General features: G+C 34.9%; 1 protein-coding gene across 1 annotated transcript in view; it reads right to left on the reverse strand.

The window, feature by feature from the left end:
* l(2)k09848 (WD repeat domain 74 lethal (2) k09848) overlaps positions 1 to 16,323 on the reverse strand; it is a 72,514-nt gene that overhangs the window by 10,010 nt on the left and 46,181 nt on the right. Inside the window, exons 5-6 of the mRNA XM_089090071.1 lie at positions 15,857 to 15,958; positions 5,170 to 5,267 (exon numbers count right to left, since the gene is read on the reverse strand). Of these exons, the coding sequence (XP_088946197.1) occupies positions 5,170 to 5,267; positions 15,857 to 15,958 (200 nt within the window). The remainder of the gene's footprint in view (positions 1 to 5,169; positions 5,268 to 15,856; positions 15,959 to 16,323) is intronic.

The following is a 16,323-nucleotide window of genomic DNA, read 5'->3' on the forward strand; positions in this document are numbered from 1 at the left end:
ACGCTTGGCATTTTTTCCAGTGCAACAATAAGAATAATTAATTTAATTAGTGTAATTGGTAAAATTAGGGCAGTAATAAGTGTCTGATCTCAGTTCCTGACAAAAAAACGATTCCAAAGCTTGAAAAAATCCCAAGTGTCACCGTACGCTAGATGGCGTTAATAGTTTTTCTTGTCAATACTAATGCCAGTTTTCACTCTTATGATTTACCCAAAGTCTTTGCTTCGATCCTCCTGATCTATATTGCCCCTCTCATCCTCGTTTTTAGAACAGCTCAACAAAGGGCTTTGGGGAATTACATCAGTAGTGTGAAAACGCCTGAAATAACCTTTAAGCGTGAAAGCAACAGTTAGTACCTGTAGCTACACTTAGCTAGAGCGACAGTTAGTATTTGCTACTTTATTCAGAAATGATCGAAGTGCATATGCATTTAGACAACATTCGACTATGTATACACACAGTAGATATTTTCCAGATGAAAAAAAATTCATAGACACGATTATTGGGCATTTAGAAAAATATTTATTGGCATCGTATAGCCTATTTAGAATTCATAAAAGGATTCTGATATCTGGTTAAACTATTCATAAATTTACTAATTTTTATCTAATAGCACACTTGACGTCGTAAAACAGAACTGTGAAAAATTAGAATCATTTTACAAGTTTATTCCTTTCATTATCTATCCTTGATAAACTCAACTTCCAAATCTTTTTAAATTTAAGGGTCAAAGTGCTCGTTAACTCCTAAATGTCTATGCTAACAAGAATATTCCCAAATAATAACGATTCACGCTCCTAATTAGGATAATAGCCCGGATTAATGAAAAAAAAGAGCGACTTGGGCTATAAATGTGTCGGTATGCTTACCAGCGCAAAAGAGGGAGCGGACGGGGGGGGGCGGCATCTTCAGTTTCGTCAAGGAATTTCCTAGGAGGGCGGAGACAAGTGTTACCGGGGACTTTGATTTTATCGACGTTTAAATCGAGATTTTTATGTATATTTTTAAATAAATAATTTTTTAATATTCAAGTTCTATTACAAGTTTTATATAAGTTATTTTATGTACAGTTCGTAACAACAAACTGTAAGTAATTTTGGAACTGCAAAGGACTGTTCAGGCTTACGTAAAAAAAAACAATATACTTTACGTGAATAGCCCTTATTCTCCACGCCCGTGCATAATTGGAAAAATTTGTACATCAAATGTCTTCAATTATCACAGCAAGATTAAAGCTGTTGTTGTTAAACTTGCACAACTGCCATTTTGTTACATTAGCAGAGTCGGTACTCTCTCTTTATTGTAATATCAATAAAAAAAATCCCCAAATTTCATTGATTTTCCATTTAATTAAATAATTTTTGGCAAAACAAAATATTAGACTTTTCTTCTTTCCGTTCTTTGATGCACAAGTGACACGAAAGGCGGCAGCCTATTGGCTACGAATAGCCCACGTACAATTTTAGCATAGAAAATAGGATTCGCTTCTGTTAATTTTTAACACACTGAGAGAAGCGTGTGCAAATTTTATCACAGATTTTCGTGCACAGGGCGCATAATTTTATGAATTTTACGCCTTATTCACTAGCGTGAACGTTAAGCTACTATTAACAACAAATTCCTGCTAGTAGTAACCAGAACTAAAAAAGAATTTTTGATATTAATATTTAGATTAAAAAAACAGACTTTTTATGATAATTCCAGATATATAAAAATCATTAAATTTAAAGTTACTTAACAGATGGTAAGAGCCTGGGCAAATTTGATCACCTCACGAAAAGGAGGAAACATCCCCAAAAGGGGAAGTTGATTTTGATGAAAATTACACTAACGAATTCTACGTATCAGAGAACCCCTGTTGCAGAGATTTCAAGTCCCTACCTAGAAAACGGGAAATTTTGTATTTTTTTAAGAGATAGATGATAACAAATCCGAATTTGTTTCCTTTTTTCCCCCAGGAGCAATCGTATCGAACCCAAGGTCCTAGAATATCGGGGGAAGACTCTTTTTAAAGGACACTGACAATTCCATTGACCTTAAGCGACGGAAAAAGGCTGTGCCACAGTGAAGTGGCGTTTTCACTCATTTCTTGCGTACAATGGCAGTCTTGGCCCAAAAAGTGCCAAAAAGCCATCGAGTGAAAATTACGAGATGGTCGACCGATCAAAGATTATCAAAAGGCAATATACATTGGGCTTTCCAGTTTCAGACGAAGTAATAACGCATGCTTGCGCATTCGTTCCTAAGGATGCACACGTTCCATACAAAGTAAACAGTTAAGATACACATTTATTTTAAACTCCATCTAAATTAGTTGTCAAGCATTTATTTGAAAAACAATGTCAAGCATTGGTTGATGCTTGACAAAATTATGCACAGTGGCGCATAATTGCACACAAGCTGTAATGGAAAAGGACCGGCGGATCTTTGTGTAGGGACAGGCGCTTAAATCCTCAAAAAGTGCGCTTCTATGCCAAGTTTCCTAAGTCCCTCCATGAGCCTTGAGATAAATATGGAAGGAGGTTTGGGGGAGGGATACAAACTAATTTCAATCCTTCTGGACTCCAAGGAATATTTTGGCCTATGACTGTAATATTGGTGCCGTTAGGGGATAGAGCCCATCTTATTACAGAAAATATTTTCAAATGCATATCGGTAAAAATGGAGATGTGGTGGTGGTGGGGTGGGGGATCATAAGTACCGTCAAAAGATTTTTCGAAGTAGGGGGGGGACAATTACTACGAGGAGCTTTTTTACCGATATTTAAATGGCATAATATATCTCATTTTCCTATATATATATATATATATATATATATATATATATATATATATATATATATATATATATATATATATATATATATATATATATATATATATATATATATATATATATATATATATATATATATATATATATATATATATATATATATATATATATATATATATATATATATATATATATATATATATATATATATATATATGTATATGTATATATATATATATATATATATATATATATATATATATATATATATATATATATATATATATATATATATATATATATATATATATTTGAGGCCTATATATTTCAGACCCCTCCCTCCTAATAAATAGTTGCAGGAATACATTTTTTCAAGGACGTTGTCATTCTCAAAGCATTGGCTTACGGATCTTAAACTTAAATACAAAAAAAAAAAAAAAAAAAAAAAAAAAAAACAAAACAAAAAAACAGGGTTTGAAGAAGGGAGCAGCAACCCTCCTTCGCATTTATAAGAGAGCCTTGGATCAAACATCTTGTAGAAATCAACTGTTAGTAAAGAGCGACACTTGTCAATAGAAACCAAAACTCTAGAAAACGAAGTTTTGATTACAATATATGCAACAACGAAATGTATTATTAACACTAATTCTCAATTTGCAACATGTATTAATTTCAAGGTTGATCATTAAAATCTATTAGAAACCGGTTCGTTTCTCAATTTTTGGCATTTCTTCATTATACTACTTAAACTTTATTTATAAAAGTATGTACATTAAATGAGCTTTTTTTCTGGAAGCATTGCTGTGCAAAAGTTAAACATTGACTTAAAGAGTTGCGTTGAAGGGCTAACCCTCATATTTAGGATAACCCTTCTACACCATCAAAAATGGGCAGGAATGAAATGTGAAACAAATTGCTTCAAATGAGAGTAAAGAACGGCATTAAAACTTAACACGAACCTAAATTTTTCCATATATCAGAGAGACTGCCCCTCCAAATCCCTACTCTTTAGTTTAGAATTTCATAACGCTTAAACAGTGCTTCTCGTTCCAATTAAATGGTCCATGTGTTTGAGCAGTCGTTCTTCAGGGATCAAAAAGATTCAAACTTTAGTGCAAAAAGTGAGGGGTGGAGGAGGGGGGCCGTCCCCAGATACGGAATAATTACTGATCGTTATAAGCTTTAAAGTCCTCTCTATATTTTTATTTGAGAAAATTTATTTCTTTTTATTCACCTACTACTCCTACATAATAAGAATTATAATAATAAGAATTATATAATATAATTATAATAATAAGAATTAACACTCCAAAATGACAAAAAAACTGGCATTCGTTTTTTCACTTGGATCAAATCCAAGGAAGTCTGCGTTGAAATAAACTTTAAACACAAATTCCAAACGTGGAATAAACCTTACTTATTCTACGGAAGAGAAGGGGCCCTTCCCTCACAGAAGTATTAAAATTTTATTTTTCTGACACTTCTCAATATTTTTCGTACAATTTGCCTGTTTATCAAATTTTTTATTATTATCTATTATATTAATCATTATTCAATTAAATGAGCTCAGCGCTAGGAATGATTTTTAAATCTCTTTCAAATGATAGTGTAGCTTATAATCCATATTTAGGAGGCGAATGATTCTCACACTCTTTCCAAGGCATAAAAGAAGAACGTTTTACAAGGGATCCTGTCTTCGAATTATTAAGTATGTGTGAACAGTCCAAGGTCTTTCAGAAGAGAATTTGCTGTTTTAATGATTCTCAAAAATAAGAAAAAACGGGCAAATCGCTTAGAAACCATTAGGGAAATTCAGAAATTCCAAGGTCTTTCAGAAGAGAATTTGCTGTTTTAATGATTCTCAAAAATAAGAAAAAACAGGCAAATCGCTTAAAAACCATTAGGGAAATTACAACAATCATTCACCTGTCCAGGAACCCACCCAGCTTCTTTCAACAAGGAAGGTAACCTAAAATAAAGGCCGGTTCCAGGCGGAGGGGGGGGGGGGAGGTACGTTGTTTGAGCCCCCCCCCCCGAAAAACGTAACAAAAATGCATATAGAAAAATTTTTGATAGGTTAAAAGAAATTAGTAACCCCTACCTCACGAAAATACTCCCCAATCCTCAGAAAAACAAAGTCCTGGATACGCCCTTGACGGTAAAACCTATCCTCCTCCTGAATAAACAATATATTCCCTTTTTATTTGAATGAACTATTTACTTCATACTCTCGAAAATTTTCTTAAATAAAGTTATAAAGATGAAATAGAATTAAACATTAGCTTTCAGTTATTTTTCTCCTTTTAGAATAGGAAATCAGCTTCTAAATTAATGTCATCAAGCCAAGTTCACAGCTGCATTCATTAAATTGAAAATTGTACTAGAGAAACTCACCATTCCTTATTAGCAGTTGAGAGAGTGGTCAGGGGTTCATCCTCAAAGGTAAAATCAATAACTGGGCGAAGCTGCTCTTTTGGGGAATAAACTCGAATCTAAGAGAAAGGTAACATTAATATGCAAAGATTTAATCATACAAGCTAGAATACGACTAATTAGCCATTTACGAAAAAGGAACTGGTCTCTAACCGTTTTTCCAAACTTTTAATATATATATATTTTAATTGATCTGAAATGTAGAATCGATGATGCATATTTAAATAAACAAAACCTCTTTTTTAAGGCAAGGATTGATCAGAAATTCGTAAAGACCATACAATAGTTTTTTTTTCGTTATTTATGGAAAAAAAATATACAGGAATTTAACCTCAAACCAAGGCCATATCCAGAGAAGGGAAGGGTTACGGGGTTTGATCCCCCTCCAAATTTTTGTTCGACTAGCAAGAACGTAAGAAAATGCATATAAAAACACTTTTCATGCGTTTTCTAAAGTTTTTTTTGTCTTCCCCCCCCCCCAAACAAAAATCCTGGATACGAACTTGCCTAAAACACATATTAATTTAACATAGTTTGCAAAAGACCAACGCTATTTTATAGTTTCTGCGACATTACTCTCAATCAAGGCCATATCCAGGGATGGGGAAATTACCGGGTTTGAACCCCCCCCCCCACCCACCAAAAAAAAATTGTCCGACTCGTAAAAAAGCAACAAAAAAGCATCTAAACATATTTTTGATGCGTTTTATTAAAGTTTTTGTTTACCCCCCCCCCCCCCCCCAACGAAAATTGTGAATACATCCTTGCTCTCAGCATTAAATAAAAAGTAAAAAAGAATAAAACTTATATACGGAAAGTACAGTATAACAACGGGCATAAAACAGTACATTCGAAAACTTAAGAAATTCAAATATAAAATCAATAACCAGAAGAAGCTGTTCTTCCGGGAACGAAATCAAATATAAAGAGAAAAATAATATTAATATCTGCCAATTCTGGTATGCACTAAATATTTTACGAAGAACCGTCTTATTTTGCGTAATATAGGTCATAAGTATTCTATACCTAAGGAGTACTACAACTTGATTTAATTCAAGTATATGACGCAGCGTTGCCAGCGCAGTAATTTGTACCGTTTTTGGTACAATTTAAAGATCCCGATACAATTCGGCAAATTCGAATATATTTTGGTGCAATACAAATTTCTCAGCACGTTTTTATGAGCGAGTTCAGTTCATATATCATCAGCTATTAGAAGAAAACGCAAATCTCCTGCGCAACGAGAATGTTAATCTCCAAAATATAATTAAATTACAGCAAAAATTGGAAAATAAAGACACAGTGGCTCCACCTTCCTCTGTGAATCGTAGACCATATTCTAGCGTTGTGAAAGGTCCTGAAACCTTTAGTATCATTCTTGAGCCAAGTAGTAATGAGGGTACTGATCATATAAAGAAAAGGAGGGACACCCCAGCAAAAATTGTGCAAGATGTTAGCAAAATAATCAGAAGAGATATAAGCAAATTCTCGGCTAAAAAAATCATACAAGGCCAAGAAGGTAAAATTATTGTTGAACTTACTTCAAAACAACATTTGAACAAAGCTCTTTGTGTTTTCAATGAAAATTCAGCAGCACTAAAATATACTCCGAGGGAACTGAAAAAACCCCTGCCAAGAATGCTTGTGAGTGGTACTCCTTCATTTAAAAGTAAATCAGAGTGCAAAGAGTTTATAGGACAAAGTAATTCAGATCTTATAAATCTTGTTACTACTGGAGAAACCTTAGAGGTGGTTACCACTGTGGAAAAAGCTGCAGCGTAATATTAGAAATGAGCCCAAAGATCAGAGCAGAAATTTTAAAAAGAGGAGGCCTCAATTTTGGAGTTTTACGCCTATACTGCGAGGACTATATCAACCTTATACAATGCACCAATTGGTGTCGTTTTGGACACAAGAAATCTGACCGCATGGGGTGATTTAACGTGCTCTTGGTGCATGGGCGACCATAATTACATTGACTGTACTAAATTTTTTACTAGCCGTCCGTGTTGTCGTTCATGCTATAAAGGACATGTCAAATGTTAACTACATCCATCATATGACTTAAAAACTGTCCAATCGCTCTAGAAATAACTGATCAATTAAAAAAAAATATGGACTACACAACTTAAATGCAGAGCGCAACACAAGTAAATAATTTATCATTTCTTCAGATTAATTTACAACACTCGTATGTAGCTTTATTAGAATTGTATAAAAATATTGAGATAATTAAACCAGATGTTATTTTAGTTCAAGAGCCATACGTGAATAAAAATTTAAAAGTCTCCTCTGTACCACCAAATTACCGATGTTTTTCTAAATTTGATCCTTCGAAATTTTTTTATAGCGCAGCTATTTTTGTTAAAAAATACGCTGAAAGCAGATTTACATTATGATGTTTCAAAAAATGTGTTGTAGTTTCCATTTATATTAATAAGAAGACATTTACAGTTGTATCAGCTTATTGTCCTCCTTCATATAAAAATCCCTCCTTATGTCTATCTCCGATTGAGACATTAGGAAATAGGTCTACATTAATTTTAGGTGGGGATTTTAATGCCAGAAGCCCTATTTGGCTTTCTAGTAATATTACTGACGGGAGAGGGGCTGAGATGGAATTATTTTTCGCATGTTTGCCATTAGTTGTTGTAAATGATCCATCAGTAGCAACATATACAAGATCTAATACCACGAGCCCGAATACAACCGCCGTCGGAAATCGTTTATCCCGTGATATTTATGATTGGAAAGTATTAACTTGCCCCAGTCTTTCAGATCACGGCTATATTTCTTTTAAGTTAAGGTGTGCCACTCAAGACTCCTCTTTTATAAATTTCACTGTTCCACGTTTCAATTACATGTAAGCGAATTGGAATGTATTTAGCAAGCATATTTTAGATAATATCGACAACATTTTTGCCATGCCTACGGAAAATAAACAAGAGATTGACAATTGTGTTGAAAGCCTTAAAGATATAATACAAATCGGAAATAATATTGCAATGCCTGAGAAAAAAAAATATCATTCTCAATAAGTATACAAGATGGTGGACCCCAAAATTAACTTAATTAAGGTTTAATTATAGAAGAGCATTAAAAAAATTTAAAATTCACTCAACTGATTAAAATTATCCCTTTATGAAAATGAAAAAAAAGACTGTATTCAAATGAAATTAAAAATTCAAAACTTGAAGACTGGAAGAATTTTTGTTCAACTAAAGGTAGCTTAGATCCCTGGAGGACAATACATAAAATATGCTCTAACCGCCCCACTTTAGTATCTCCTATCCATGTTGTAAAATAGAATGGTGTGTTCGCAGAATCGTACCATGAAGCTGGTGAGGTATTCTTTGACAAATGGTTTACCTCCGATGACCGCTCAACGGAAACTTCTTATCACCGCCAGATTCGAGATCAAGTTGAATATGTATTTGATAACCAAGATAAACTGTCACCAATATCAACTGATTCATTACAAGATGCTATTAATTCTCTTAAACCATTGAAAGCTCCTAGCCTAGATAGCATTGTCAATATAGTCATTAAAAAAAATTCTCGTGTCTTGGCCCCCACTTTTCTTAAAATATAATGCATGTTCGAATATAAAGTATTTTCTAAGGGATTGGAAAAATTCTAAAATTATATTTATTCCTAAACGAGGGAGAATCAATGACGACTTACCGTCTTCATATCGACCCATCAGCTTGGTACCAGTTTTTGGCAGAATTTACAAAAGAATCCCATCATATATTTTAAATGATTTAATTATTAATAAGGAATGGATTTCTGATAACCAGTTTGGATTTGTTAATGGTAAATCAACAGTAGATGCTCTGGATAAACTCGTCACAACAGTGGAAGAAAATAATAAGTTGAAGAAATTTACATTTTGTCTTCTCTTTGATATCAAAGGTTTCTTCGACAATGCATGGCACCCCGAGATTTTAAAAAAAGTTATTAGATTTAGGTTGCCCTACTCGTCTAGTTAGGTTGATTAAAATTGATCTATCAGACCGACCAGTTTCCTGTAGTGATAAAGCTGATAAATATAACTCGTATCCTTAAAAATTCTTGCCACAAGGAAGCATACTCTCTCCGTTCTTATGGTCTATTAATATGGACGATTTACTTCGTTCAGAGTTACCGACAGGCTGTACAATACAAGCTGATGATATTTGTATAACAATATCTTCTAAAGATGTCAATTTCCTAAATCATACTGCAAAAAAGATATTTACACTATTAGAAAAATGGGCTGATGAAAATAGATTAAATTTCGACGCTAATAAATACGAAGCTGTCATCTTTACGAATAAAAGAGAAATCCCACAGATTAATCTTCAGTTTTTAAGCCATAGAATACTAATAAGCGATAAAGTGAGATACTTGGGCTTAATTCTTGATAGAAAATTACTATGAACTGATCATGTTGGAAGCAAAATAAAAGTCGCCAAACAATATTCAACAAAATTGTTATGTGCTGCCAGAACCACTTGGGGTCTTAAACTATTTGCCCTAAGGAAATTATATAAAGCCGCTATTTAATTTACCATTTTATATGCAGTACCTGTACGGCTGTCCATGCTGAATAAAAAAAAAACTTGTAAAAAAGTCAGTGTCTGTCCAAAGAATTTTAATGGTTTTGATTTCAAAAGATTTTTTATCCGATAAAACTGAGACAATAACGGCTTTAGCTGGATGCCTTCCTATCGATTTTAGAGCGAAAGAGATATCTCTCACCAGATATCTAAAGAGAGGAAGGCCTGATTACTGGCCACCCCTCAATAGCTTAAATAATTATAATTTAAATGACCATTCACATTATACGGACTCGCAAGTAAATTCTCTATTCGGTAATTCCCTTTCTACTTGTAATAATTTAAATGAAATCCGGAAAACCTTACGCAAAAACCTATATATGAAATGGTATGAGCTATTCTGCCAAGCTATTAAGCCCTGGACCCTTCAGTTATTTACTGATTATATTAACCTTCTCCAAATTACAAAAACTTCTCCTAAGTATCAGCTGACGCAAATTGTCACTGGTGACTGTAAATTAAACCCATTTTTATGTAGAATTAAATAAAGTAATTGTTCCAATTGTGATTGTGGTGATGAGGAGACTTTATACCATTATCTGTTTGAGTGTAAATTTTTGGAAAATTAAAGAATTGAAATGCAATGCAAAAAACAAGGGTTTTATTACTCTAAAACTTTTTATATTAATATTGTCTGGTTCACTAATAGGGCTTGGCATGCCGTTTTGGAATACTTGAACCGAACAAAGAGACTAGATTTTGTATAATTTTTTTTTTCTTCCTTCATTTAATTAGTATTATTTGCAAATAATTGTTGTCAATTTATTGTTTTTCCTTTTCCTTATTTCTGTGTGGTGTTTAGTATTTTGCTTGTGATTCTCAGTTTTTGATATTTTATGCTATATTTTGTAGATTATATAGTGAAATACCCTGTACGGGTTTAATCACTGAATAAAATCATTCTTCATTCATGGCACATTATTAACCGACGTTACAATTAAGCTCTTTTGGTACAATTTTAGTTGGAAAACAGGTGCCGTTTATTTCAAAGTGTTGGCAACGCTGATAAGATGATTAGAAGCAACAACACACTCCTCAATTTTTGAGTCAATAGCCATTCTGAAAATGTAACCGAACGATACGACATATATATCCTAGTATCCGGATATTATGATCCAACACTATGAAATATAAGAAAAACTTTGTTCTCAGGGTTTGACCAATTTTTTGGCGGAATATTTATTATTCATACTACAAATAACGGATATTCATAGTTTTTTTTTCTTCGTCTTTTTGGTGTAACTTTCACGTTTTGCAAATGCTTCTTACACATGAGCGCCCATAGGCTGAATTCCTGGGGGGGGGGGGGGGGGCTTACCTGGTCTAATTGGCACTTTTAATGATATATAATAGAAATCTCAAAACAGAAATATAAAAATAAGGCAGCATCATTGAGGCAGGAGGGGGCTGGCGCCCCTCCTGCGCCCCTTATGGACGCCCATAAGTTCGTAAGTGAACCTGACCCAAACTTCCCCCCTCCCCTAATTTTCAATAAAACGAATCAGTTTTTTTCTTCTGATTTTCTATTACTATTAATATTGCATAGCTCTTTGCCATATTTCTCCTTTTATTTGATGCCAACAATGACCTTTCAATTAATACAGTTTATATATTATGAATTCATTAATCTATGTGTCATGACAGTGTCATTGTCATGACCAATTCAATATGAATAATGACTATCAAACAGTTCGTGGTAACGAACTGTAAGTGAGGAGCGACTCGGCTCAATGGTAACCGAAACTCTAAAAACCGGAATTTTGACACCCATAGATACATCAATAGAATCAAATTTTTATGCTGATTTTAAATATATAATTTTTACCAAGTTTAGTTTTATCCATCCAAAGTTACATGCCTGAGAAAATTTGCCGTATTTTTGAAAAAAGGGGGAAACACCCCCAAACAGTCATAAAACTTTAATGAAAATCACATCATCGGATTCAGCGTATCAGAAAACCCTGCTGCGGAAGTTTCAAGCTCCTATCTGCAAAAATGTGGAATTTTGTATTTTTTGTCAAAAGAAAGATTACGGATGCGTGTTTATTTGTTTTTTTTTTATTATTTATTTATTTATAATTTCCCCAGGGGTGATCGTATTGATCCAGTAGTCCTAGAATATCGTTAGAGGGCTCATTTGAACGGAAATTAAAAGTTCTAGTGCCCTTTTTAAGTGACCAAAAAATTGGAGGGCAGCTTGGCCCCCTCCCATGCTCATTTTTTCCCAAAGTCACCCAATCAAAATTTTGAGATAGCCATTTTGTTCAGCATAGTCGAAAATGTAATTAATATGTCTTTGAGGATGACTTAATCCCCCACAGTTCCCGGGGGAAGGGCTGGAAGTTATGAACTTTGTCCATTGTTTACATACAGTATTGATTAATGGGAAGTATAAGGACGTTTCAGGCGGTATTTTTTTCTGATGGTGGAGAGGGGGTGTCGGAGGAGGTGGTTACGGGGGAGGATCTTTCAATGGAGGATGTTTCCTTGGGGGAAGGGACATTTCTAAGAAGGGGGCGCCGGATTCCCCAACATTATTTAAAAAAACGATCAGAAATTAAATAAAAAAACTAGTTTTTTAGCTGAAAGTAAGGAGCAAAATTAAAACTTAAAACAAACAGAAATTATTACGTATATGAGGTGGTTTGCCCCCTAGTCAATACCTCGCCCTTTTCGCTAAAGTTTTTTTTAGTACTTTCAAAAGAGCTATCTATTCTAATTAACCGGCTTTTGTGATTTAGGGGTTTGTGATTAAAACAACATTCGAACTTTAGCGTAAAGAGCAAGGTATCGACTAGGGGGCAAACTCCCTAATATACGTAATAAAGCATACGAATATAGAAGTTCGTTACGTAAGTTAATTCGTAAGTTACGTCAGAACAAAATTTCGAGGAAGCCATTTAGCCAAAAAAGTAAAATTAATATGCAAATTTCGTTTTAACTATGCATGTGCGGTGAGCCAAATTCAAAGCCTGCATTAATTCAAAAACGTTCAGAAATTAGATAAAAAAACAAGTTTTTTTTTAACTGAAAGTAAGGAACGACATTAAAACTTAAAACGAACAGAAATTATTCCGTATATGAAAGGGACTGTCCTCTCCTCAATGCCTCGCTCTTTACGCTAAAGTTTGAATCTGTCACAAAACTTTATTTTTTTTTTAAATAAAAACTTTAGCGTAACGAGCGAGGTATTGAGGAGGGGGCAGCCCCTTTCATATACGGAATAATTTCTGTTCGTTTTAAGTTTTAACGTCGTTCCTTACTTTCAGTTAAAAAAACTTGTTTTTTTTTATTTAATAACGTACTAAAATGAATGAGAGAAATAGAATGGTGCTCTAATTTAGTTTTACTAGGGCAATTTCCCTTATTCCTGCAATTGACCTAAAAACTATGTATCGTATTACTCTTCTTCGCCAATTAAGACAAGCCATTACACCAAATAAAAACAGGGCATAGCAGAAAACTTAATAATTATGCAAAAAATTCGATTTATTATATAACGAAATGATCTTGGAGGTCTTCTAGAAGCTATTCGATAGTGTATATTGTGTTAATGTGAGTCTGATATCATTCACATATGTAAATGTTGAACAATTGACTGGCCTAGACGAGCATAAAACCAATGTAGAATAACTTAAATATGGACAGGGTGGGTCAGAAATCACAAAGAGGTTACAAGAATTCATCACTTATTTTTATTCACAAATTTTAAATTTCTGATTTTCCAAATATTGAAAATAATAAATTAATCAAGACAAATTTGGGCAAAAACCAAGCCAAAAAAAACAAGCAGTTAACAGGATAATTTTTCTGATTATTCATTCCAAAATTAAAGCTTCAGTACGAAAGCTGAAGAACAACAATGCACCGGGCGGAGGCACTGTGATTGGTCGTCAATATTCTCGCTACTGGCGTTACGGACATACGATGTAGTTTGAGTGTATTGACCTGAGAGCTCACGGACGATCTTATACATGGCTCCAATGTTCTGTTTTTGGCGGCCTCTTGAAGCTCGCGTGCTTTTTTGTCAATAAAAGTTTTACGGTCTTTGTGCAGCATGATGTTACGCTCTTATTTAACTGCCAATATGCTGTCATGTCCCCGCGAAGACGGGCTTTCCATCTGCGATCAATAATGGCGAGAAAGTCGTTGCTGATCCAGTCTTTTTTCTTACGCTGTTTCACTCCAGCAACGTTAGTTGCAGCTACAAAAGCATCCTCTTTCAAGACCTTCCATACACCTTCACTATCATCGCACTGCGTAAGTACCTCGAATCTGTTGCATATTTCGACCTGATACTGCTCAGCCAAAGCGGGGTCTTGCTGGATACGGTAGGTATCAATTTTCCGAGGTGTCTGGCTGGTTTCTGTAGCTTCTAGGCGAAACCTGATTTTGGCTGCAAAAAGACGATGGTCGGTGTTCCCAAGTTCAGCACCTCGGTAGGTGCGACAATTCTGCACAGACGACAGCCATCGCCGGCGTATGATGATGTAGTCGAGCATCTTCTTAGTTGATCCATCATTGCTATACCAGGTATACTTGGCTGTGTGGATATCTGAAACCATGTGTTTGAAACGCCAAGATTGTGGGCGAGATAGCATTTCTGTTGTCGTTTAGATCATCTACTGTTATGGGTCCAACGACGAAATCCCACAGGCCAGACTCATTTCAAATGCTAGCATTCACATGTCCTAGAAGGACGAGGTAGTCATGAGGAGGTACTGCAGAGAGCTCAGAACTTCAAAGGGTATAGAAGTTATCCTTATCTTCTTCTTTGGCTTCATTTGTGGGGGCGTAACAGGTGATGATGGTTATTTTTCCATATTTCCCACCGAGCCTTGCTCTCAGGAGCTTGGGTGTTACTGGTGCAAAAGACAGGAGGGCCTTGCGTGCGGCACTGTTCAGCACTAGGCCAACGCCTCCTCGTTTCTGTTGACCATCAGACCAGAGCAGTGTGTGCCCTTCACCAATGTACTCCTCACCATCACCAGATAGATGTGTTTCAGTGATTCCAGCAATTGTAATTTTATATTTTTTTAATTCTTTGGCTAATAGAAGCTTTGAACCGGGTTGGTTCAGTGTCAGAACATTTCAGGTGGCCACATTGATGCCACCTTAGTCAACGATATTCAGAGGGAATTATCCTTGGGTGGTCTGGGGTTGACAAGGGATTTGAGATGATATATCCGAGGTTGAATTACGGGTTCCATTCGTAGCAATAGAAGTTTTAGGAGGAGGGCTGCCAACCCAACCATCCCTAGGTGCATTTGGTTCTCCGGTGGCTAGCCAGACATTCAGAGGCACGTGGAGCTCTTTCTTCATTCACCAATTTGCACTGTAACTAACTCCGGACGAAGTTAACAAACACGATTCGTTTAGATCGTGGGCAAACTTTGTTTAGCTTCCGTTATATCAGTTACACTTGGTCAGGGTTTGTCAGTGTTGTTATTTTTGTTGTTCCCAGAAAAGCCAGGTTAGGGATTTGCTCTTATGTGTACATACAGCAAACTTAGAATTGTTTGGATATTAAAAATCTGTCATACCAAAGGTGCTTAAAAAAGTCTATAAATCTCCAGAATCCTGAGTATCCATTGTGCCAGTCTCCCACCCCGTCTGCATAAATTTCTCAGTAATTGCTCCTAACCAAGGCCTTGTCTCGGGGGGGGGGGTAGGTTAAAGGGTTTGACCTCCCCGACAAATTTTTATCTGATTCGTAAAAAAATAACAAAAATCCATCCATATACACAAAAAAATCCTGGATAAACTCTTGCTCTTAACTCTTGGTTTCTCAAAATATTCACTCGTTTTGACTAATCTGTCTCACCCCCCCCCCCCCCTAGAGCTAAATCCCTACGTATGCATCTGATGCGGCACAACTGCTGACATTACATGTATTCTTCGGAAGTGTTGACAACTAAGTCTAAGTTACTAGGGCTCATACTTGGACCCGATATCGTTCGCTTAAATATTAAAGCCCCCAATTTTTTACATCAATATTTTATAAGTAAATTTACTCTTTTGAAAAAGTAGAGGATACAATTACTCACATGGCTATGCCGGGATGTCGTTGCTATCCGCTCTGAATCCTGCAAAAACGCAATGTCACTAATCCAAACTGGAACTCTCAAGTTTAGAAAGTCGTTTTTCACCTATGAAAGGAAGAAAAGAGCATCATGTTAATTTAACCACAAATAAAAATACTAATAACAGCCAAAAATAAACTTTGCTATATAGCTATAACAAAAACAGCCACAATAGTTGTTGCTATATAACCGCAAATCAATGTTACTAATAACAGTGTACTCATAGAAATACAATAAAAAGCTTTCCAATTCAGAAAATCGCCTCCACCTTCTAAACATCGTTTAATTCATTTCTTTTCCACTATTGTTAGTTTACTTCGCTTTTTATTCTTTTTTTTTATCGTACTCAGTGTTACTACTTTAGATTTTATTATTTTTGTTATTCTGTTGGAATGTTTCGACCTGAATATATCTAATATAGGAAGAAAATC

Source organism: Artemia sp. Qi Xiang Cuo, chromosome 6, assembly GCF_049724085.1.
Source record: "Artemia sp. Qi Xiang Cuo chromosome 6, ASM4972408v1, whole genome shotgun sequence".
NCBI lineage: Eukaryota > Metazoa > Arthropoda > Branchiopoda > Anostraca > Artemiidae > Artemia > Artemia sp. Qi Xiang Cuo.